This window comes from Caloenas nicobarica, chromosome 7, assembly GCF_036013445.1.
Source record: "Caloenas nicobarica isolate bCalNic1 chromosome 7, bCalNic1.hap1, whole genome shotgun sequence".
Taxonomy (NCBI): domain Eukaryota; kingdom Metazoa; phylum Chordata; class Aves; order Columbiformes; family Columbidae; genus Caloenas; species Caloenas nicobarica.
In genome coordinates this window covers 14,818,282-14,841,061 of record NC_088251.1, presented here as the reverse complement: position 1 = coordinate 14,841,061, position 22,780 = coordinate 14,818,282, and the positions used below count along the sequence as shown (strand labels likewise).

Here is a 22,780-nt window from a genome sequence, read left to right as displayed (position 1 = left end):
TCCTTCTACCACGAGGCATGCAGTAAGTGATGTGGGAGACAATGATGCGAGCATTTCTTCTATCAGAAGCACTGGAGTTCTGCCTCAAATGTGAGGCTTCAGTGTTTCAACTCAGCATCTCTACAGTGCTCTTCAGTACAGAATGCAAATGCCTTCTTTCTGGGGACCACTTTCTGGTGCTCCACTTGAGGCTCGAGGTAGCATGTGCATGAGCTATTTGTCTGTCTGTGCCTGTGTCACTAATGCTCCGTGTTAGGCCATGGCGGTTCCTCTTGGAGCAGCAATGGTTGTAAATGTTGTGGTGTTTATGCAGCTGTCTTTATGCGTTTTGTTTTCTCTCTGTGTGGAGTCCCTGGTGGGGAGTGGCAGAGCTCTTCTGTACTTTCTCTGTGGGCAATACATGGTGCATATTGTGAGCACAGTTCAACCCTGAGCTGGCTGATGCCCTGAGGGACACTGCAGCATGCACATGAGGCTCAAGGAACAAGGAGCAAACGTGCCAGCACTTTCCAGTCTGTTTATGGTACAAGCTTGGTCATTTGCCTCCAGCTGCCAGTTCTATTTGGCAATGTTATTCAACACTGAACAAAGATGAGGCTATGCTGCAATGGGCCTCTGCTTGCTTAGGGGAGCTCAGTCCTCTTATTGAGTCCAAATACAAGACTATCTTACGTGCATGCAAGCAGCTGGGCCCAAATATAAGCTCAGCTCCAGAGCACTCTAGAAACAATTCTTTGTGCTGAGTCTGGAGTAGCACAGGGACTTGAGACTGCCAGCAGACTCCTAAAACCAGGCTTAAACAAAGTGCAGTGTGGATATCCTTGAGCCTCAGACAGCAGCCACCAACACAGAAAATGTTTAAGTCAGTTTGATGGATGTTGTTTTGTTTTCCTTGCACTGAGAGTCTGGAGTTGAATCATTGCATGGCAAGGATGCGGAAAGAACCTGGTGCATGGGACTGGAAGGGTGGGAAGGTTCTTGAGGACTGAGGAATATGGAAAGACCCTAGCCTGGAGCCAAAAGCCAGAGGGAAATTGCAGAGCTGTTGTAAATTGGATACAACCTGCATTTGTTATTTCAGGCTTCAGACAGCTACATCATGTGTCATTGGCTTCTTTAGTTTTTCCGGTCTTACCATCTTCTAAATAGCCTTCCACTCCCCACATTCCCTGTTCTGGAAAGTTTTAATTTTGGCCCATTAACAGTGGCCGGATTTTTGGTGCAACTGCCTTACCTGCTGATTTTTGTTCAGTTTGCTGCTACTGAGTAGTTAGTGTATAACTCAGCTGTCTTGACTGATTTCTGAGACAATGAAGGTGCTTGGTTCAGTTCTCTGGTCATCCTGCAAGAGGCACAAAGTAGGGCTAAAGGAATCGATCTGGGGTAGCGAAGTAGAAATACCAGCCCTGCATGCCCACTCGGTCCTGGTTTTGTCCAGCATTGCCTGAATCAAAGCTGGGTGGGACTTCTTGCATGTTTGTGGTGCCTGCTTTCTCATGGAGAAGAAAATGCTCAACTGATGCTGTGGTGATTTTTTTGTGTGGTGTGTGTTTTTGGGTTGGTTTTTTTTTTTGGTGCAAATTAAATACCCCTGAGGAAGGAGCACCCACTTCCCTGAGCTGTCTCCCCCCCTTTGTGTGTGTCTGTCCTGGTGGAGAAGCCTCATACTGGAGGTGCCAAAACTCTATGCGCTGAGTTTCCGACCCCCTCCTCTCCCCTTCACAATGTTTTTACTGTTACATCTGCTCCCCAGCCTCCTGGGCTCTTCAGCGGGGGCTCCATCAAGTTTGTGTGACCTTAGCACCGTATTCATGCTGGAGGAGTTACCTTCCATAATGATGTCAACTGATGAGGTTAGCAGGATGGTGGCGGCCACGATAAGACATGACATGTTCTAATGATTCGCCTTAGCGAGCTGCGTGTGTGTGTTGGGGGGGCACAGAGGGGCTTGGAGAGGGGAGGTGGGGGCCCCACAGGTGCCGACAAAGACTTTGACCTTTGCTGCTATAATATCAGTGTTTCACAGGCAGGGCGGTTTGCTAACCCACTTTCAGCCCATCAAAAATTGATTTAATTGCAATTTTTTCCCCCAATTAGGAGCACTGGAGCTTAACTAATTGGAGTAATAGAGAGTAATAAGGCTCTGATAAAAAGCCTTCCTCTGCCTCCTTTGTATCTTGTGTCATCGCCTGTCAGAGGTCAGAGAGCTTGCATATTCTATTAGGCAGAGTTGCCTTCATTTGTACAAATTAGTTTACCCAACAGTAATTAAAATGCCAGTGCGGGTCGGGGAGAGCTGAATACAATTGATGGGCACGTTGGTGAAGGATTTGACAGCTCTGGTGGCCGCCCTTGCCAAAGCGTGTCAGTGCTGAATCAAAGGCTACACAAACCCACAGACCCGTGTGTTTAACCCGCGGCACCGTCAGCACCAACTGCTTTCTCTCTTCTCCACTCTCCGTTTTGGACTTGCTTTCTCTTCTCCTTCATTTCTCATCCCACTTAAGACTTTTTAAAAAAGATGTTTCCCATCTTTGAGCTGTCCTTTCTGTTGATGGCTTTCATAACGCTGCTACCAGCCCCCCTGTCGTCTCCCTCGGTACTCCCCCTCGTCTTCCCCCCCGCCTTCCACATTCGCAGCTGCAGGGCTGTGTCAAGTAATAACTTCTTTGTTTCCCGGTCCGATGAATCTCTATGTATAATAGTCTCCAAAATGGAACAACGATGTCCCATTCCAGGGGGCGGGGGAGCGTGCGAGGAGGAAGGAACAGGCTCTTGCACGTGTCAAGCAGATTCTGGATTTGAAATCCCCGAAGAGCAGAACAGGACTTGAGAAGCAATCTGTTTACAGTACAGGGGAAAGGTGCAAGCCTGGGGCACAGGGGAAGCTGAGAGAAAAGAGGTTGGAAAGGGCCTGTTTCAGCCAGGTTCCTTCAATGACTTTGCATTGTTGGATTCCCAGCTCAGGCAGTGCCTGCTCTGGGCTGATGGTGAGGAAGGTATGTGTTGTACAATGGGATTTGTGTCTCTGGAGCTAAGACTGTCTCCAAGCCTCATGACAAACAGCATCTTTCCAAAAGGACTGTTGGGCAGCTACATCTTTCCCTCTGGTTCATCCACATCTGGCAACGTTCTGTCCACGATGGGGTAAAGAGGGATGCTACAGGTGGAGTGAAACTGTGTAGCTGGCACCTTGGGAGCAGGCATGGGATCATTGCAGCTGGACTGTAGCCAGAGCACTGCTGCTGTTGCCAGAAATGCCAGGGGATCTTCAACAACCACAAGTCGGTCAGATGGAAAGAAGTTCTTGTGTTTCTTCCAACAGCATTGCCAGGATGTGTGTTCTCTCTCATCTCCTGGCCCAGCTTCTATTGTGGGGGAATGATCTCTATTGAAATGTCTCAATGTCTGTTCTGTAGCATAGAGGAGGTCTGCCTTCAGGAGAAGCAGTTTTCTTTTTTTCTTTTTTTCCCCACTCCCCCCTTTTCTCAGTTGAAAGTTTGAAATGGGAAAGAGAACATCAAAGTATCAGATGAGTTGGAAAATGCCTTGCTTTGGACAACAAAATCATGCTGTGCATGAAATGTGTCTCAATGCTCTGCAAAACCATTGCCTTCTGGTACAGCAGAGGTGGAAATTCCATGTTGTCTTGCATGTTTTTACCTCCTGGGGGATCCCTGTGAAGATGACATGCCCTGTTATGGAAGCCCTGCAACAGTGCTCTTTCTCCCATTGAAGGAGCCTTTTGGAGAAGCCGTGTAGTCTTGGTACCCAGCAGGTTTCACAGGGCAGAGGAAAGCTTAGTAGTGAAGGGACTTTGCACCTCTGAGGCCATATGAAGATTGGACACAGTAGTTTTTATGAAGCTTGTATATGCATCTGGTCAGTGTTTGTGTACATCAGTAGTATCGTATATACTTCAGAGAGATGGGTTGTCCCTGCCACAATATATATCGGGTATCTTGTGCTCTCTTCTTCCCCATTTAGTCTCTCTTCAATCTCTCTGACTCCTGAAAACGTTGTAGGCAAAATAAATGATAATAACGTAGTAACTCAGCTTGAATTGTTTCTTTTGGGCAGCTGGCAAGAACAGTTTTGAAGATGTTGCACTTCTCTAGGTCAGATTTTTGGTATGTGCTCTGTGCTTCCTAAGACAAAAAGTCTTGTTGAAGGTAAACTGGAAGAAGCAAACCTGGTAGAAGTCTTCAGTTCTGCTGAACAATGTCTCAAGTTTTGGAGCCGAGCTTTACATGCTTAGCTCCAACTTACATGTTGTTTTAGACCAACCAAAGCTGACTTGTGTTGCCCTTTTGCTTGGACTGAAACTGTTACCTCCGCGAGGTTCCCAGTTATGAGAAGCCTGAGGGTTGAAGGTATGTGCCTGCAGACCAGACTCAAGGTGAGGGGTCCTGTATGATGCCCCAGGAATCCAGACTTCCAGGTCAGTTCCCTCCCAGGCTTTGACAATTTCTTATTGGTACTACTTCTTGTGCATGTCTTGTGAATGCTGCTTTCTAATCCTGGCAGTGAAGGTGCCCCACTCTTCTGGGAGAAGTGTTATCTTTGCTTGCTAATGGGCTCCAGCCTTTTAAAGATAAGGCCTGCAAACCTGATCCTGCTAAAGTATGAGACAAAATTCCTGTTGACTGAGCGGAGTCAGCTTTACCCAGAAGATACTTGTTTGTGGCCCTGGGGCATGTATGCAATGCTGGAGAGAAATTTCTTCATTTAATGCTATTTTTCTTTTTTTCTTTTTTCTTTTTTTTTTTTTTTTCTTGGAGGGGTTGGGGGGAAGCACTGAGGAAGGAAAGCTGAAGTCCAGAACTGACAGCATGAGTGGGGATTAGACCTTGCTGTTCCTCCCACCTTTTTCTCCCTATTGGTGTGCCTCCATGCTAATTTAGACCTGTGGCAACCATCAAAGCCTTGTGCATACCTTCTGCACAAAGGAGGCCTGTCTCCCACGTGAGGGCGTTCTCTGCTGGGACAGAGTCAGTTTGTCCCCCAAAAGAAAAATCTTAAGCATCAAATTGCCTGCTTGACTGACTCCCTGACTGCTATTATGTTTCTAACCATGGTAATTGGCTTTAGTAGTTATTAATGGATTATGTTTGGGGAGGGAGGGACAGAACCCAACACCTAGCTTTGTAGCTGAGGGACTCCCTGACCAAAGTGCTGCTTTCCAGACGTGGGGTTTGGCCGGTGAGCTGTCAGAGTGGGTGTCTCTTGCTTGTTTTCCTCTGAGATGGGAGACACTGGCAAGAGGGAAGTGTTCCCTCTTGTCCTGCACTATGGTGGAGGGAAGGCAGGTGTTGAGCAGAAACCCTGTTTCCAAATACAAAATGCTGCACACTTTCCTGATTGGTCTTCATGGCTGCTGGACAGCAACAGGAATTGGCTTTTCCTTAAGCTCTCAGACTTTGGCCAGGGACTTCCATGGAGTGGAAATGTGTGCACACTGCAGCATCTGTGCAGAGCGCCCTGTGCTACAGGCACATGAGGCCAACTGCATGTGCACTGCCAGTGAACCTGGGATTTTGCATGTAAGACAGCCTAATTGGAGAGACTCTGAAATAGCTCTGGTGCTGCAGGCCTTGTCTGGCCCTAAAGGGCAGCTGAGGGTCACAGGACTTTTGGACATCTCCAGGTATGTGAGTTTAGGTAGAAGGGATAAAGCCAGCAAAACAAGAGAGCCTTGATAGCTGTAGCTCGTAGGAGTAGGAGTCCTGAGTTCTGGCCCTACTTCCACATAGCTCTTCTCTGGCTTTGACTGAGTTGAGTGTGTGTTCACCACATTGCTGCTGGGTGCCTTGTACCACCAGCAGTAGTGTTTCTCACAGAAGCCAAGGACACTGCAAGAGTCCCTTCCTGGTACAGTAGAGGCTTGGAGACACCTTCTGACTTCCAAAAGAAGAATGTTGTAGAGGATCAGAGATGTTTAAAACCTGCTATTTTTACAGACATGATATTTTGTTCTTATTTTGCTTTCTTCTTTCAGCTCCCATCCTCATGTCATGCTGCAAAAGATGTTGAGGCAAAGTGTAGAGCTGGCTTTTATTTAAAGCAAGCTCCATTTTCTGCATTCATGCCTGCCTTGTTGTGATGACTTAAACAGCTTTGGTGTTTTATTCTTGGTAGCTGCAATAAATATGGCTTTTTGAGAGGTCATTTGTAGGTTACTTAGAAATCTTTGTATGAACTGCTTTCTCTTATTTGGACCGAGGATAAGAAGTTGGCACAAAACAGACAGTGTGGTGTGAAGACGCACAGCACCCATGTTCCCGCTGCTTGATTTTAATGATTTTTTCCTGTCCTATCAACTAGTTTGAGGCCAGTGTCTATCAGGTGACCTCTGGAGCCAGCATGTGCAGCTGGCACATAACATTGCCAAAGAGGACTTTGGAATGGACCCTGCTGGAGAGTGTGAACTGAGCCAAATATTGCTGCAGGAGAGCTGTGCTGCCTGTAATAGAGAGTGATTGAGCACTGGGGAGGGCAACCTGATCCAGCTTTGAAATTGGCCCTGCTTTGAGCAGGCTGGACCCGAGACCTCTGTTCTGTGATTTGTTAGGCCTGTGATGCTGCAGCCAATTCATGAGTGTGCTCAGAAGTTGCCAGCAAACAGAAGTGAGACATGAAGTAGGAAGTAACAGGGAATTTTCCATGGGGTCTTTCTGCAGCTTGCAGTGCTGACTGTATATGCACTGTGCTGACTACTGTGCCAACTGTTTTGAAAATGTTGTTGCAGTTTACAGCTGCTCCTGTTTTAGGTTTTCCCTTTGCATATGCAAACACATCTTTATGTCCTGCCAGTTCTCTGCAGTTGTGACCTGCTGCATCTGGGAAGCTCAGCCACTGGGAGCTCTGCAGCACGTCACCCTTTGCTGCTGCCTGCCCCTTGTGAAATGCATTGAAATATGCTGAAATAGTGTTGGACCAGAATTCAAAGTCTGTCTTGTAGCCTGTTTTCTCTGTCTTGCTCATGCACTGTTTCTCCAGAACATGAGGATTAATACGTGTTTTTTCTTGTTTGCTTTTTTTTTAACAGCTCATTTGTGACGGGGACAGCCTGCTGTGGACACACCTCGCCTCTGAGAATCTGGGACATTGAGAGGTGAGTGAGCTTCAAAGTTACAGCGGGAAGCTTGATGAGAAAAGTTAATGAGAAATGCAGTATTGGAGATACCATAAAATAAGTCCTTTAGTCCATGTGGGCGAGGGATTTTTAAACCTGAGATATGAGATGGAGTGGGGGATGGAACAAACTGTTGTGGAAAGGTGTATTTGGGGGATGTTTCTGGTTCAATAGGGAGAAAATCAACTTTTCTTCCCAGCTTTTCTAGTTGATGGCACAGTCATCCTCTTTTCTTCCCATTACCAACATACAATCCGACTATGCCCATTACACTTTCCTTTTCATCTGTCTTACTTGATGCTTCAGCCTGAGCCAGAGGGGTGAGGAAGGTGACCTGCATCCTCCCGCTCACCCACTTGCCTGTGGTGCTCAGAAGCCGGAGGCAAAGGCAGGCTCTACAGTCATCTTGTCCTGACTGGTGTTTCTCGTAGCTCAGGGAGGTGAGGAGTGGCGACAGGTTATCTACTGGAGTGACTTAGGCATGTTGTCTTCCCTCTGTCTTAATAAGCATCAAGGAGGTTAATTGCTGTGGCCTCTGATTTGGGGCCATTGAGTAGTTCCTGTTGGGTGAAGGTGCTGACCTTAGCAACTGGGGAAAAGTTGGGCTCAAATCCTGATGTGAGACTCAACTGCTGACTAATTTGAAACTCTCAGCCTGGGGGTCTTTGTGTAGTGATGGACACATAGGAAATATTTGGCAGGATTATTGAATGGCAGCTCAGCTTTCCCAGGGCTGGTATGCCCTGGGTAGGAGTGGCACAGCACAGATTATCAAGAGAGCGCTGTCAGGATTGAGGTGAGCAGGTGGGCTCTGGGAGAGGAGAGAGGGGAGCAATGGAAGAAACGGCCTGAGGGCTGTCAGCAGAGCTGTATTTGAGGAAAGGAGGTAAAGGAGGATTGATGTGGATGCAGGCAGGTCTGAGGATAATTACCTTCTAATCTATGGTTGAGGTAGTTTAGATTGTCTGAGTTAACTGCTTCAAATACAAATATAAACCAGTTTCTTTTTCTCTGAAGTAACAAAAATAAAGACTTTGCAAATGATGCATCTCACAAAGGACAAACTAGAGCAGGAAAGACAGTGCCAGTGCACTCAGCTCTGGTGCATGTTTCTCGGTGACCTAGTCCAATGGTGCCTTTGGAGTACCCCAGAAGGATGCAGGCTGTGCTGTGATACCCCTGCCCATCAAGTATTCCGGCTGTTCTTGAATAGAGGCATCTGACAAGGGTGAGGAGATAGGCAGCCCTCTCCCCCCTACTTCAGTCTCTCTGACAGCCTTTCCCAAGCAAGCCTGAAGAGATAATAAAGCTGTGTAGAAAATAGGATTAAGGTAATGAACAGGCACAACGGAGTTTGATCTTTCAATAACGTCAAAGCCTGAGTGACAGGCAAATAAAAAAGCCAAGGCAACCTAGGCCACTGGGCCTCTGTTGCAATGGCTGCAGTGTCAAACTTATTCCCCCCTCTTCACCTGTCACAGCAGGAATGCACTGTGCCACTGGGTCTTTTCCTCTCTGGGGACCTGTGTTGAGCTGGAAGTCTCGTCAGCACGTCCAGGGCAGGAGACTGAGTAGGGAGCATGGCCAGGAAACCAGTGTGTGAAGCTTGATGTGGTCATTCGTAGTGAGTACAGAGCTGTCCTTCCAGGTCTTGACTTCTCCATAAACTGTTCTTCCCAGCAGAGCTTTCAATTAATTTTCAAAGGCTCCAGTGGTTTCCAGAAGCAATCTCGTAGGGAAATGCTATTTCTTCCTTTGAGGCTTGTGCATGTCGTCTCTCTGATCAGACTCCAGAAGTGGGAGAATGGCATGGAAACTCAAAATCTTAGAGCTACCCAGGAATGAAAAGCTCCTTCTGTGCGTCCTAATAACATCTGGCAGACAGAACCAGGCCCCCTGAGTTTGCTGCTTACCCCTTCCTTGTGGCCCCAGAGGGCCAGAATCTGACCCACAGAGGCTGAATGTGGAAAGGACATTATCTCTAAGACCAGAATCCAGGCAACTTTTCTGTCAACAAAACGAGGCAGGATAGAGCGATGCTTAAGATGCATTGTTTAAAACTACAGGATCCTTAGCACCACTTAAATATTTAGTGCTGTCCAAGACCAGTTAGTTCAGATAGCTGGGTTTTTTCTGCATGGGTGTGTGTGTGTAAATAACATTGCAGCAGTTTCTGTGGCATTTTCTTCCCTTGGGGTAGGTGGTCTTTTTCCCCAACAGCTGAGAGGTGGAACATGCTACAAAAGGATTTAAAGCTTAAATAACCTTTTGTGTACTGATCTTCTTAGTTCCAGGCCAGATAAGTCCTTGGCTGGTGCTTGTAGCTGTTGGTCATGGTATGTTTTCGTATTTATGACCTTCGCTGTTCCCTGACCCTGGGGTGGCCATTCTCATCCCTCCAAGAGGAAGGGGATAATGTTTTCACCTGGAAATATGTTCTGGGCTTTGAAAAGGGCTTGGTTTGGTTTGGTGGTGAGGACATTTTTGGTGGAGAAAGGAAACACCTCTTGCTGCAGCCCACCCCCACAACTGTCTTTCATTTCTGACTCTGCTGAGACGATGGTGTTGGATCAAAGCCACAACAGGCAGCAACAAGCAATTGTCAAGGGGAATCTAAAGCAGAGGAATGACCGCATAATGCAAAGATGCTGTCTCTGATGGCTGAAATTCCAGCTGCTGCTACACCTGGCCCTTTCTCCTGTAATGAAGGAGGATATTTTTTTTTCCCCCTTATGCTTTTGAAGCTGGCTAACTGCACCTCTGGAGGACATATCTTATCCCACAGGTGCTAAATTGTGCCATCTGATTGCTTTTAGACGTGAAGAAGTTGCTGTGCACTTATTGCCACTCAGGATCAAACTGTGTATGGGGAGGGGAGCTGTGGATAATGTAGGTGATTAGAAGCCTGCTTAGGGAAGGAGAATGATTTGCAGTATGGGCCACTGGATGCTAACCTGTCTCCTTGCATCAGTTGTCAGGCCTTGCTGACTCCTTGGCCTCTTGCAAGTCCCCTCGTCCCTCTGTGCCAGTGAGGGATATGACGGCAGCTGCCTGCCTTGCAGGTCAGGTACTTTTGCTCCCTTTTGTCTTTCCCTGCTCAGACCTTCCTGTCTCATCTGCCAGTGCTAGTGTGTGGCTCAGCAGAACAGCCTGTTAATTCTCTTCCCACCTCCTATTTCCTTTGGGAGTTTAAACTCCTTGGGAGATGAGGATGATGCGCCACTCGGAACAGCTCCAAGGCCAGTATTTGTCATTTGCCTATGGAGAATTGTTGCTCCTCAGCCTGTCCTGGTGGTCTGCATGTCTTTAGGTGAGAAACGCCCCTGCTTCAAGGATGTTTCTCCGTAAGGTAGGGTACTCTAGAGGTCACTTAACAGCAACTCCTGGAGCTATTCTCCTAAGCCCGATGTTTAAAATGGACCAGTGATCGGTCTGGCATGGTAGTCCTCAAGCTGTAAACACTTAGAATGCACAAGTCCTAAATTGTCCTTTCCTGTGACACGACATGACAGATGCAGGGCACGAGAGCTGTTGCGAAAACTGAGCTGAAGTTAGCTATGCCCTGCAAGCCGCCCCAGATCCTCTGCCTTTTAAATATCCAGTCTTTGTCCATCTCCTCCTCTCTTTTGAAAGCATTTTTGGCAGAGTGTTTTGTTTTTAAGAACCCTCTAATTTCTTGTTCAGTTTTTCTCCCTCTCCAGAGCCCTTTGAAAGTGGCTTTACACCGTCACTGACACCAAACTGACACTTTGCGTTTCCCCACTTCTTATCCCTTTATGGCAACAGATGTTGAAATTTTGTATCCCTTTTATCTGTCCCTCTTTGCCCTCTTCCTGTAATTAGGTTTCCCTTGTTAGCAGTACAAAGTGGCCCGGTTTGCTGCCTGGCCTTTTGAGCCATTGTGTCTGAGCACATTTTTTTCCTCCTCTTTCGGAAGAGTTCCTTCCCCCTTAAGTAATAGGCAGGGTGTGGGCCAAAGCTGTGGCTGCTTCTTGTTTCTTTGTTCTCCATTTATCTCTGCCACCTATTTCAAAGAGATGGGGAAAAAATAAATAGAGAGTGCATGGAAGGGGAAGATACAGAGTTGCATTTCTTGACCATCAGGCCCCCCTGCTTTTCAGGTGTGCAAGACAGGTGCCTTTGCAAGTTTTGGGGGGGTGGGAGGTAGAGGATTCATGAGAGTGGCTTGAGAGTGGAGGAGAAGGGAGATTCAGGTGTGTGGCTGGTGCCCTCAGCAGAGGGATGGAAAGGAGTCCTTCAGGGCAGCTACTGAGCAGGTTAGTAATCTGTATTTGCCTCTAGTGCTATCACATTGTGCTTTTTCTCTTTGAGAGCCAGCATGAGCATTACCATCATAAGTAGCTGGCTGAAGTTTGCTAACCTGCTGCTGCTTGATCTCTGGTATGTCCTTCCATGGGACCCTTGCTAGGTTACATCTGTCTGTGCAGTGGGGTGGGCAAGAATTAGTTGCTATCTTTCAAATTTCAGTGTGTGTCAATCTGCATCCACTTTGGCTCTTTAGAGCCATTGAGAGAGTGAACGTGAGCAACTGTCAACAGTTTTGTTGCTTTAAAACTTGGGCTCGCTGTGCTGTTCTTAAACAGCAAGTGTAATTTGACAGTTGCAGTGTATGGCACTGAACACCCTGGCTAGCTGATCACTACTGATGCTTCCCTGTTTAAATCGGGCTTTGTGTCCCGTTGTGCTCAGGTTTTTTAAGTAGATTAATGAGAATCCGCAGGTCTAGTTCTTGGTTATAAAGCTTGCTAAATGTTTTCAACAAAAGTTTCTAATGTAGAAGCTTGGCACAAAGATGCGCAAGCAGACTTCTTAGCATTGTGTTCTAAAACAAGTTCTGTAGAAGGTAATTACCTCCACAGCTTTGAACTCCAAGGTTTAAACAAGTTTGAGACCCTCTAATTTAATAACAAAAGGAGGTTGTTGGGCAAAAGGAACAAACGGATTCAGAACTGGAGTTGCTAGATCGAAAGGAAAGGTAACTGACTCCAAGTGTGGAGAGTCTGTTTCACCCAGGTGTTTAAGCTGGATTTATCCAGTCACAGAGAAGTGGGTGGATATGTCTGGTAATAGGAGAGACAAGTGATAGCAAATATTATCCTGGCACTGATAACATTTTCACAGGATTTGAGGGCAGAAGAATCATACTGTGCTGTAGATGCAGAATCCCCTCTCCTGCCTTGCTTTTCTGTAGATTCATCATGCCAAGGAAGCTCTCTCCAGGCTCTGTGGGAAAGATGTTCCCTATTCCTTTCAGGATTTGGTTTCTTTCTCAGCATCTCTGTCTTGGCTGAACAGAGTTTTGAATCACAATAGCTAATCCAAAACTTGTCCAACAGTGAGCTGAACAGCTTTCTGGGCTGTGCTTACATCAGGTAAGTGAATGCAAATGTGTGCCTTCTGCTGCCTTCACTCGCTGCAGTGGGATGATCCACAGGTAGTTGCCCTTCCTTAGTTGGCTGCTTGTTCTCTTTTCCTGAGGCTCTCATGTTTGATTTTTGCTGTGCTGTTTTCCCATCCTGTCCACAGATGGCTTTGATTACTCTTTTCAAAGTATCAATTCTGGATATTCCCATTTACATGTTCTTTAGTTAATCAGGAGCAGAAATGCCATGCCATGCCTTCTTTCTGAAATTCAAAGGAAATAGGGTTGGTGAAGTGACAAACTGGGATCTGTTGTAGGGGAATTCTTGTCTTCAGGTGGGCCCTTCTGTGGCCTGTTCATATTAAATCAGTTTGGCACGATGACTGTCTTTGGATTTCTAATTTGGTCCTTGGGAACCATTCCCTCTGCAGTAAGGTAGGTAAGATGGAGAACTCAGATGTAGATCCAAGCAAAGGGAAAAGCAGATCCTTCTTTATGGAGCTGGCAATCCTACTTGTGACTTGGGCAGCAAGACTAGGTATAAACAGGTCTCCTGCCTTCAGGTGTGAATTAATCACTAGACAAGGCCAGAAGGAAAATCCTACCCCAGTTCTGCAGCTCTGAACTGCACGATTTGATTTCCTTGCCTATGGCCAACTTCTTGAGCCAGTGCTGGAGAAAGCTTGCTGCTGCAGGGAGCCCCTGAAGTGGCAGTCTCTTGGAATACTGTTCCTTTTAGCAGACTTTGTTGTGTTCAGAGCTGTCTCCTGGCTATAATGCATAGCTTCAGTCTTGCCTGTGCAACATATTTCCCATGGTATATATGTGTTCTCAAAACTGTTTGGGGCCTTGTGGTTCTTTACTGATTTCTGGGTTTGTTTTTTTTTTTTTTTTTTGACATTGTCTTTCTGAACCCTCTCACATAAGCTAACCATCTTCTGCCTCCCTTTTTTTTTTTTTTTTTTTTTTTTAAGAGGGCTCTGGTGCATCTTAACCTGACTGTAAAACTATTGTAGAGCATACAGGTGTTTAGATTAAATCCTTTTCTCCCCATGGCAGTCTTGGTCCTGTCTCACTACAGATGACCATGAGGCCAACTCCTGCCCTTTGGATGTGTGCATGTCCAGGGCACGCTGTGGCCTTTGCACTCCTGTTCAGGCGTATTTATGACAACTTTACAAGGACTCGAACAATCAGAGAGCGTGGGTGGGGGCTGGACACTCCAAGCACATCAATCAGTTTCATCCCTCTAAGCCAAAGCAAAAGCAATCTTTATTTTTCCCTGGGTTGAGAGAGAATCAACAGAGGCAAGAGAGAAGAATGGGAAGGAGTGAATGAGGAACCCCCTCTGCCACTGACTAGCAGTAGCTCATTTAAACAGATGGCTTTGTTTTGATTTGGACTCTCCATTTTTTTGTCTCCTCACTAAAGGAGACCTGCAGAGCTCTGTCCAGAAAGGGAGCAATACAGGCGCCTGTTCCCACACAAGTGGGGCGAAAGGCGAGAGGCTTTGAGAATTCCCTGCTTCTTTTCCTTGCCTCCCTCTTTTTCTCTTCCCCCAAGAAATCACAGTTTGAGAGAATTCCCCCCTACTCATCCTGTTGGAAAGAAAGACAGAGAAGACATTCTTGACATTCTTTGCAGAGAAAGGGGGTTAAATGTCTGAATTTGGGGGTCACCATGTTATACAAATTGCAATCTAATCGTTTTTACAAGAACACACGTGTGCTAAGAAAAGGAGCCATGGACAAGAAAGAAAAGAGGACAGACAACCTTTTTTGTTCTATCCTTTTTTTTTTTTTCTTCTTTATTTCCCCCAAGGTTTTGGACTATTGTAATGTCCTGTCTCTCTCCCCTCCTCACCCCCGAGAGGGAGAACATTGGTTTTATAGTTAAATTGGTTCGTAAAGCAGAAGGGCTTGGTGCCATTTCTGTTTGTTTTCCCAAATAAAAGCCTCAGCAGGGTCTCTTTTGCACCGTCGTGGCTTTATTTGAAGAAACTGGCTTTTTCCCATAGCCCAGTGTGTCAGTTTATCCTCTGAACTTAACCTTACGGGAACCCGAACAACAAAAACTCACAGGGTCCCAGAGCTGGAAAGGTAAAGAAATTGTATCTTTTTATTGGACCATTTAAAGCGTGTGTGGCCCAGTTCAGAGAAAGCAGAAGAAAGGCAGGCAAAACTCCCTCTTCTGTCTCTGCCACCCGGACACAATCTCAAACCATGGTTGGTGTCATTCCCCCCACTGCCTCAAGTCCCTTCAGCTGCGCTGAGGAAGCAGAGAGAGACATTTCTACTGAAAGTCACTTACGACAGCATCTCTGAGCCATTTCACATTTCCTCAAGCCAATCCAACATCTCCCTGCAGGAATTAGTAGCCTTGGCTTAAACGCAGGGGTGACCTTGGAGTAGGATAACTCTATGAAGAATAACTTTGCCAAAGATCTATGCTTCTCCCTACAAACATTATGGATGTTGGTTGACCAAGCCTTTTACTTTGCTCACATAAGCTGCTGCATCCCCTGGATGCCTCAGCTGCTGTTGCAAAGCACCTGGAAGAAATGAAGCTCGGCTCTTCCTTTTGGTTTTGGTGCACTCTCCAAACTGGATGACAAAAGTTGTGCAAATGCTGCACTCTGAGTAATTGTTTTTAAATACATTTTGTTTCCTTTCTCTATTTGATACTCAGCTCAAATATCCCAGTGTTTGAACCAAACAGTGCTCTTTCTGCTTTTTTTTTTTTAAAGTATATGCTTCCCACCTGGCTTGCTGCAAGTGGTTATTGGAGCTAAAATATTGGGCTAGATCTCTGCTTGGTTTCTGAATAGTCACCTGCTTATGTGCAAGGACTTCTCCTCTTTGATGGATGATGACAGTTCACAGATGAGGTTTCCAGAGGGAATGAGTATGTCCTCAATTTTGCACATCTGTTTTCAGCAGATGTTCTGAATTCATCAGTTTCCTAGAATTTGCCTATTTGTATAGTATCAATTCTAGTGAATTGGGGTCACCAGAAATTGAAGGTGGGGAGAAAAGTGTCTGTTTCATTCCAGCTTTTGGAGTGTAGTTCATGTGTATTGGAGACAACTGGCCAAGACCTGCAGCGAACAGGTAGGGAGGTGCAGACTTCTTTTGGACTTCAGCTATCAGCAAGGTCTTGGGGAAACCCTGAGCCTTTATGGTCCCACAAATAATCGCTGTGGCTTGGGAAGGCTGTATATGGTTTTAACTTGGTGACAGCAGCATCCCATGAATTATGTGGAGACTAACCATCTGGGCTCTGCCATGACCTTATTTTGTCTTCATATTGCTGGGATGAGAAATAATAGAGCCGTAAGCTGTTTTGAAAAAGAAAAAAACAACTTCAATGAACCACCTTGTTTTTGCTATTCCTTGGTAGTTCACTTTCCTTCCAGGCTAGAAGGTTCCTGTCTGCTGGAGGTGTTGCGATAGCAATGCTCACGGCTAGGTTTCCAGCATGGAAAGGAACAAGTGAAATATGGAAGTCCCAAACAAATATTATTTAAAAAGTAATTTTTAAAAGTCTTGTTTTCTAAAGAATGTAGGAATTGATGGAGATGAATCAAAGGATTCTCTATAGTGCATGAACAAAATGCATTTCATTTTTGGACTCATAAGTTTGATACATTTCCCAGGCACAGGGACTCTGTTTAAACATCTTGTTCAGAGCCTGGTGCTAACACAGCTTTCCTGTGCTGGGAATGAAGTGGGCTGCTGGATTTGCTCTGTCTCTGTTTCTTGTGGGCTGGCACTGGATTACTGCCAATACGATTTCAGTCTGTCTAGATGCTCAGGAGAAAATAGAAACTAAGAATATATGTGAGTTTCCTGCTTGGCACTGGAGGCCTACCTGTGTGTCTGTAGGTGCTGCGTTGGCCCAGGTAGCTTGTGGTTAAGATGCTGAAGCTGAGAGCTCTGGCTTTAGACTGGGCTTTTCAGGAAAACTGGTCTGTCATGTTTCTGATTCTGCTGCACAGAGCTCCGCGGGTGCGGAGTTGTTTCTGTTGGTTCCACCCAGCATTGAGACTGAACCCTGATGCTATCTGGCCCAGGCTGTTCTGTACAGAAAATAGAGCTCCCACCATCTGCACAGCTAACTACCTGGCGTGCCCAAAGAAGGCCTGGGTGTGAAACAGCCTCGGCTTGCTGCTGCTGGAGGGCCAGCGAGTGGTGGGGAGGTGGTGTGGACCTTCCATGCTTTGTCTCACTTGGGCTTCACCTGGCCTCTGAAGTGCTGAGGATCAGCTACTTGGTTTTTGGAAGGTTTTTGGGTGCAGAGGGTGAACAAAGGCCCCACAAAGAAAAGGAGAAGGTTGTTCCCTGCTGCATTTGGCTGGTGCTGGTGATCTGTGCAAGCTGATGAGAAACAAGGTTCAAGATAGATGTCACATCTCTTTCTGTTCCTCGTTGAGTTGATGTCTTCTGCCCATGCAAGTTGTTAGAAAACCATCAGTGATATGCTGCTGTTATCTGCTGTTTTTCTTTTGCCCATTGGTGGGTTATCTTGATCCTTTATGGGTTATTAAGGATTAGCTGTGAGTTTTGCTCCTTGGGAAATGGAAGCTGTTGGGGACTGGTGTTTGAGGGCAGGGAGTATGTGGGATAATGAAAACTGGACAATTTATGGGCACTAACTTGTGATCCCAAGGCTGGGAGAGTTGTGGCAGAGTTCCCTTCCCAGCATGGCTGTGTATGTTGCAGGGATGTGGAGCAGCCTGGCATGGTTGGCAGCTGGTCCAGAGGCATCTTCATCTGCTGAAAAATGGGGGAAATATTAATCATGTTCTGCATCTTTATCAATTTTAGTGTGCCCATGCCAGAACACTTACATTTTTTTGTTTCGTGTGCCCAGTGTGCAGCACAGAATGATTTTTCCCCTGGTGTCAGATTGTAAGTGCTTCACTGTAGCAACTAATGTGTTCTTTCTGTAAACTGCTAGAGGACTGGTGCTGCATGCAGGGGCTGGACCTCCCAGTTGAAAGCTGCTTTGGCTGACGTATTATTTGGTCAGGAGAATGAACTGATTAACAAACCAGTGAAGCAACGTTTGCTTTGCTGCAGTAACTTGCAAGTATCAGTGGTCCTTTCCTGCCTACAGAGAAAAGCTAATTTTTTTTCTTTTCCTTTGTTTTTTCTTTTCTTTGTTGTTGTCTAGGCTGGAAAGGGAAGTGGAGGGAAGAAAACAGGTGTGTCTCTGGGATGTTTGGGTACTGCTGCAGTGAGGTGTGGAGGCATGGAGAAACACCAGGAGTGAGGCACCTAGGTGGTGTTCAATGCTGCAGAGAAAGCTCTGAAAGCAGGAATCCAGACTCTCTGGCTTCTCTTGTCACTTTAATGTTGAAATTTTTTACTTGGAGATATCACCAGGCTGCCACTAAAAATTGCTGCCATCTTGCAGCACTGCAGACTGAGGTCTGGTCTGGGAGACAGAAGACAAGCTGTAGTGTAGCCAGGCCCTCTCTGGATGTGAAGGATGCTTGTATAGAGGTGGGAGGTTGTGAAGCGATCTGCTGTTCTGGTTTCAAGCATCTGAGAGGAAGAAGAGGTCTGGTCCCAGTGAGTAAAAGATCTCTGGATGTGCTTCTGCATCCTGCTACCTTTCCTCAGCAGAGTGCTCCTCTCTCCCTGAGCTCACTTAGTCCTTTACGTAATAAAGGTGTATTAGCAGGAAAAATGGTAGAAGGTAAGTAACACGAACAGGCTTCAGCTAGCTAGCAGGAGATATTCACCAGATGTGCTGCTGGGCTGTGTGGCCCATGTGCAGCTGTCTTTCCTGGTTTCCTCTCCCAAAGTGCCACATGCTTAGAGTCCCAGTCCAGGGACTACCCTGTGAAACTGAAAGAAAGAAACAAACAAACAAACCACAAAGGCAACAGCATGTGCAAGTGGGGAGAGAGGGGTGCAAGCTGCTGGTGCTACCTGAGGCTTGCTGAGGTAGCTCATCTCCTGTGAGGAACTCCTTGCACCCACCTGAGCAACTGGCAGAAACTCTGCAGGTTGGGCAGTCTGGCCCCTTATGCATCACACCGGTAGTCCAAGGGTTCTTGTCTGGGAGGGCAGCTGACTCCTCCTCACACTTCTGTTGTATGTCTTACAATTATGGGCCACACATATAACTTGGAGGATGAAGAAGCCTTTGTGGAAGCCTTGAGAAGGGTTGTGTGCATGTCCATCTGTCCTGCTGGCTTTGCAGAATGGCAGATGGAGGGGATCTGTGTGCTTGAGGGGAGTGCCAGAGCTCAGAGACACCCACCCACGTTTCTTCATGGTGGAGCTGAGGACCCATCTACCCCAGGCAAACCCCACAGCTCTTGCTCTCAGTGCTCAGACTGCAAATGCTTCAACCTCCCAACCTGCACACAGGTGTGGAGTTGTTGGTGGGTTGGTTTGCAAGTGACCTTCCAAGGGTTAATGTATTGTGAGAAGGTTGCAAAGGGCTGAAGCGTGGAATCCCCTCGATCCCTTGCCTGGAGAAACACAAAGTCCAATAAGCCAGCACCCCTGGATTCGTGTTGGGGGGGGATTAATTCATGTACTTGATGTTAAAGCTTGTCCGAGAGGTTTGCACAGGGGGGCCATCGCTAGGGCTGGTTGGCCTCTCTAAATGGTTGCTAGGGCCTTGGCATCAAGGGCCAATGTAGCTGCCCACAGCCACGGTCACGGAGGGAATTACACAGCCACAAAGAAATTGTTATTCTACATAATCTGCTCTTTCGAGAGTGACTGCGGGGAAACAGGCTGGCCTCAGCATGCCGCCAGCTCTGTGATCATAGAAGCGTGCTGGCTGCAAAGATCGGCCAGGGCTCGCCTTCTGATCTGGGGACACCAGGGCTCGAGGCACTAATCTGCTTTATCAGCGATTTCTCTCTCCTGACACAAAGGTGTTTACTTGTTTTAACATCTCCCAGGACTCTATTTCTCCTTTTGTGTGGTCTTTATCCCCCAACGAGGGCTTTAGCCCAGATTACAGACAGAATTAAGGCATTTGGCGATGTGCCTCAGAACTGTGTGATGCTGGATCAAGGAGCAGAAAGTAACAAAATAATGGGGGGAGATGCTGGGAGTGACCCCACTGCAGGATCCATGCTGTCGGCTTTCAGGACCACTTCATTGTCCTGAGAACCAAGAGCCTGTTGGAGAGGGGTGGCCGTGCAGCACGGTTTGAAAAGCAGGTGCTTCAAAGTTTATTGTGTCCAGCATTTTTGATTTACAGGGTGTGAGGTGGAAGAAAAGGAGGGATTGCAATAGGTGGCCATTTCAAGCAGCTGGGCTGATTGTCCCCTCCATTCCCAAGAATCTACCACGGCTGGGTGTTGCTGGCTGCTGGGGTAGGTGAAGTGATACTGGGGACGGACTGTTCCATGTGGCTGATGCAGTTTCATGTGGCCTAGGGAAGAGGCTCAAGCTCCTTCTTGCACTCTGGCAGGGTGGGCCCTCACCAGGCACGATCCACCTGATGAGCTGCCGGTTCTGCACGCGAACAAGCAGCAGCATGATACAACCACAACACATCTGGCTTAGATCTTGCTTTTGCTCTTTCACAGTAAGCAGGCAATTAAAAAGGAGGAGGGTGTCAAAAAAAAAAAAAAAAAAAAAAAAAAAATTTCTAGCCTTTGGAAGTCATCTCCAGAGCAGCCCTGGGGTGGTTGCTCTTGACCTGTCACGTTCAGGCCCAGACACAGTCTTTGCAGTATGCAAACTGGAGGGGATTGAGGAGAGCAGCTATGGCAGACTGGGTCAGGAAAGCCTGATTTGCCTGTGGATCTGAGGTGTGTGTCAAAAATATGCGCAAATATCCCAGTGGGCAGTATTTTGAAGGATGGAGTCTGGGATGGCATGAGATGGGACGAGATTGTCCAGGTAAGTGGCTATTGCAGGTTATCTGGAGTTTGACTGAGTTGAGAACTCTCTCTCATGGAAACAGGTCCCCTGGTACTGGTCACTTCTCCCAAGGAAAATGACCTTGTTCTGCTGGGGGTCAGCTGTGTCTGTTCCTTGGCTCTTCCTCTTAGAGCTGTGACTCCTGCTTATCACCCTCCATGACAGTTAGTAGCCCAACTGGTAGCAGAAGCTGGGGAGGGAGAGGAAAACTGTGCAGGCTTTTGCATTCTGTTAAATCACAGCAATCAGATCTAGGAGACTTCTGTGACACCATCTCTGCTTTGGCCAGCTCAATTGGCAGGGCACTTTGCTCTGAATGACTCTTTCCCTATTGTGTTTCATTGCAGTGGTCAGCTGTTGACCTGTTTAGGGACTGACTTCCACCGTGGGGCTGGAGTCCTTGATGTCTTCTACGAAACGCCCTCCCTTCTTCTTTCATGTGGGTATGACACCTACATCCGCTACTGGGACATACGGACCAGCACCAGGTGAGCCTCCCTCGCTGGCATCTGGGGCCCGTGCGAGACTCCCGGGCTCTCCTCGTGCAGTGACCGTGGACTCGCCTGCAGCTGAATGAGCAGCTTCAGGCAAAGTGGGCCCCAGTGCCAGTGGTGGAGGAGTGGAGGCTCAGCCCTGCTCCGGTTTGTGTTGCCCTTGCAGGAAGTGTGTCCAAGAGTGGGAAGAGCCCCATGACAGTGCCCTGTACTGCATAAGGAGTGATAAGAACCATATGATTGCCAGCGGCTCTTCTTACTATGGTGTGGTGCGCCTCTGGGATAAGCGGCAGACTCGCTGCCTGCAGGTGAGGGCTGGCTGGAAGCTGGGCAGCAGCAGAGCTTTTGAGTTGTTCTCTGGAGCGCAGTGCCTGTGTCTCTTTGGAAGAAGAGAGAGGGGCTGCTGGGCTGTCTTTGGGGTGAGCCTGCCGTGGGGAACCTAACCTGTAGACATCTCAGCCTTTGGGTCTGTAACACTGGTTGGGGTCTTTGGGTGAGCCTCTTCTTCGAAAGTTTGATTCTCCTATTTTCTTGCAGAGCTTTCACCTGTCTTCACCCACCAGCAGCCCGGTGTACTGCCTCCGTTTCAGTACCACCCACCTGTATGCTGCCCTGGCATCGGCCCTGCACGTCCTCGACTTCACGGCACCGTGAAGGGCATCACAGCTGCTTCTGATCACCCCAACTCAGCAGAGTTGACACTTGGCTCAGGGAATTGCAGGGCAGGAGAGGTGAGAACGGCCCCCAAGGCTTCTGAAGGGGATTTTTTTTTTTTTTTTTTTTTTCCTGCCAGAAAGCTACAATGAAGAGTGCACAAAGGGCCAGACTTTCTCAGCATCACCTGCCTGTTAGTGGAAATAAAGGCCAACTGTCCTTTACCCTTTATATTTTTGTGCAAGTCAGGGTTTGTTTTATTAACTGTGTTATTTCTTTTCTGTGGATACAGCATTTGAGGGGCAAGTTGAGCTGGGATGCTGTTATCAGCTGTGTACTAGTTAGGTTGAGATCAGCCAAGCTCTGAGCCATGTGAAGCAAGTCTAGGCTGTATGTGGGGTGGACTGATTCGGTAGAAGGGAAAAGCGCCTGGAGTGGGGCCCACCTTTCACCTGCGCTTGCTCTCCTGACAGCTGCTTGTGTTGTCCTTCACAGCCAAGAGCAGGAATTGAGCTAAAAGGCAGAGCCAGCCCTGCTATCAGTGTTTGCCTCCCCAAGCTGGCCATCAGGTCAGGCTGTGCACTTGGCAGGACTGAAACAGTTGTGTTTTGCTAAATAAAACTCTGAAGGGAAACAAAAGAGACTGTATGTTTTGTTTCAAGTGCCAAAGGGGCTGTGATGTTACCTGTTGATCACAGAGACCTGGCTGGGTGGAGGAGGCTGGGCCTATTTTCACATGCTGTCTACATGTCTAACAGATCTGTCTTCCTGGCTAGACCCTGTGACACTGCTGTGCTGAAGGCAGTTACTGGGATCTTGGATCTGTGTCACTTTTTCAAACAAGAATTCAAAAAGTAGGATCTGCAACTGGGTTGCTGCCTGCATAATGAAGCAGCAAACTGGACTACTGCAAACACTAAGGCCTTGATGTGATTTACTGGGATCCTGTAGGCACTTTTAAGGGAGCTTTGCTCCTTTTTTGTGTCAGCCTTCTGAACCCGAGCTGGGTCTCAGAAAACCATAGCTTTCACTGTGCTCTGTCCTGTCTGGATGAATGTGGGCATCTGTAGATTAATGTGCTGTGGGTGAATGCAACAGTATCTGGGGTCTGGTTGTCCTTGAGGAAGGAGGTGTGTGAACCCTACTTAGCTGTGAGTTTGGGTGTCCTGGATGGGTAAAGGAGAGGTTTTGTATTACGAACTGGGAGTACTTC

General features: G+C 47.3%; 1 protein-coding gene across 1 annotated transcript in view; it reads left to right on the top strand.

Annotated features, from left to right (window-relative positions):
• The window catches only part of FBXW4 (F-box and WD repeat domain containing 4), a 61,914-nt gene extending 39,708 nt beyond the window's left edge, over positions 1-22,206 (top strand). Inside the window, exons 6-9 of the mRNA XM_065639163.1 lie at positions 7,049-7,114; positions 20,767-20,907; positions 21,080-21,221; positions 21,451-22,206. Coding sequence (XP_065495235.1) covers positions 7,049-7,114; positions 20,767-20,907; positions 21,080-21,221; positions 21,451-21,567 — 466 coding nt within the window. The 3' untranslated portion in view covers positions 21,568-22,206. The remainder of the gene's footprint in view (positions 1-7,048; positions 7,115-20,766; positions 20,908-21,079; positions 21,222-21,450) is intronic.
• Positions 22,207-22,780: the final 574 nt, after the last annotated feature.